This window comes from Frankliniella occidentalis, unplaced genomic scaffold (genome assembly GCF_000697945.3).
Source record: "Frankliniella occidentalis isolate FOCC.00 unplaced genomic scaffold, Focc_3.1 Scaffold2, whole genome shotgun sequence".
Taxonomy (NCBI): Eukaryota; Metazoa; Arthropoda; class Insecta; order Thysanoptera; family Thripidae; genus Frankliniella; species Frankliniella occidentalis.
The window spans coordinates 3,875,661-3,876,560 of NW_026267132.1; the positions used below are offsets into that span (position 1 = coordinate 3,875,661).

Sequence of the window (900 nt, forward strand, 5' to 3'; positions counted from 1 at the left end):
CCCCCCCCCCTCACGTTGCCTGCTCGGCTCGGTCGGCTGCCCCCTCCTTCCCCTTGCCTCCTTGCCCCCACATTTACTCCAACTCCAGCCAGCCGAGTCGAGTCGACGGACGAGCCGGAGCCCAGCCGAGCCAGCCGAAGCCGGAGGCCGAGCCGGCGCCGAGCCGAGTGCTGTGCCGACGACTGCCGGTGGGCCGAGTCCGAGTCGAGCCAGTCAGCCAGTCAGTCTCAGCAGAGCTCAGGTCTCAGCCCCAGTCGGCCAGTCCAGTGAGTCGATTCCGTGGTTTGGCGTCGTGAAAAGTGTCGAGGCCGCGAGTGAAAAGACTGATCTGCGCTCCGCCACGACACGTGCGGATCACCCTGTCTTCTGAACTGCTCAAGCCCTAGTGCAGAGCCGGTTCGCACGCCTTCGTCCAGGCCGCCGCGTCCAAGATGTACCTGTTGCTGCTCGCCTGCCTTGCGGCGGCCGTGTCCGCTCCCGCTGAGGTATGAAACTCTGCTCCATAGTTTAGCTGGGCGTCCTCAGGCTCACGCTCGCCCGTGGGCTCGGGCGCTACCTTGGGGGTATGTGGGTAGCTGTGGGTACTTGCGGCTATCGGCTCCCGCGGGCGGTACACTCGCTGCAGCAAGCGTGAGCCGCCCCAAGCCCCCCCCCCCCCTCCTCTCGCCGGCCGACCGTCCCAATCCGAAAACATGACGCTTTGTCCGGGGAAACGGTTGCTGGTGTGTCCGACAAGGGGCCGGTGTTGGCGTGGGTCAGGTCGCGGGCGTGCACTTGAGTGGTGCCGTCGTCTCGGTCCTTTCTTTACTCGGCTTTCGATCTTCGCGCTGGTCGTGTTTTTCGGGCTGGTACTGGGCGAGAGGTGTTTGACCTTTCCGGAAAAGGGGGAGGGGAGTGGGG

At 65.6% G+C, this 900-nt stretch overlaps 1 protein-coding gene across 1 annotated transcript in view; it reads left to right on the forward strand.

Moving 5' to 3' along the window:
- The first annotated feature begins 181 nt into the window (after positions 1 to 181).
- LOC113214010 (GILT-like protein 1) overlaps positions 182 to 900 on the forward strand; it is a 2,894-nt gene continuing 2,175 nt past the window's right edge. Inside the window, exon 1 of the mRNA XM_026433248.2 lies at positions 182 to 485. Within this exon, the coding sequence (XP_026289033.1) occupies positions 432 to 485 (54 nt within the window). The 5' untranslated portion in view covers positions 182 to 431. The remainder of the gene's footprint in view (positions 486 to 900) is intronic.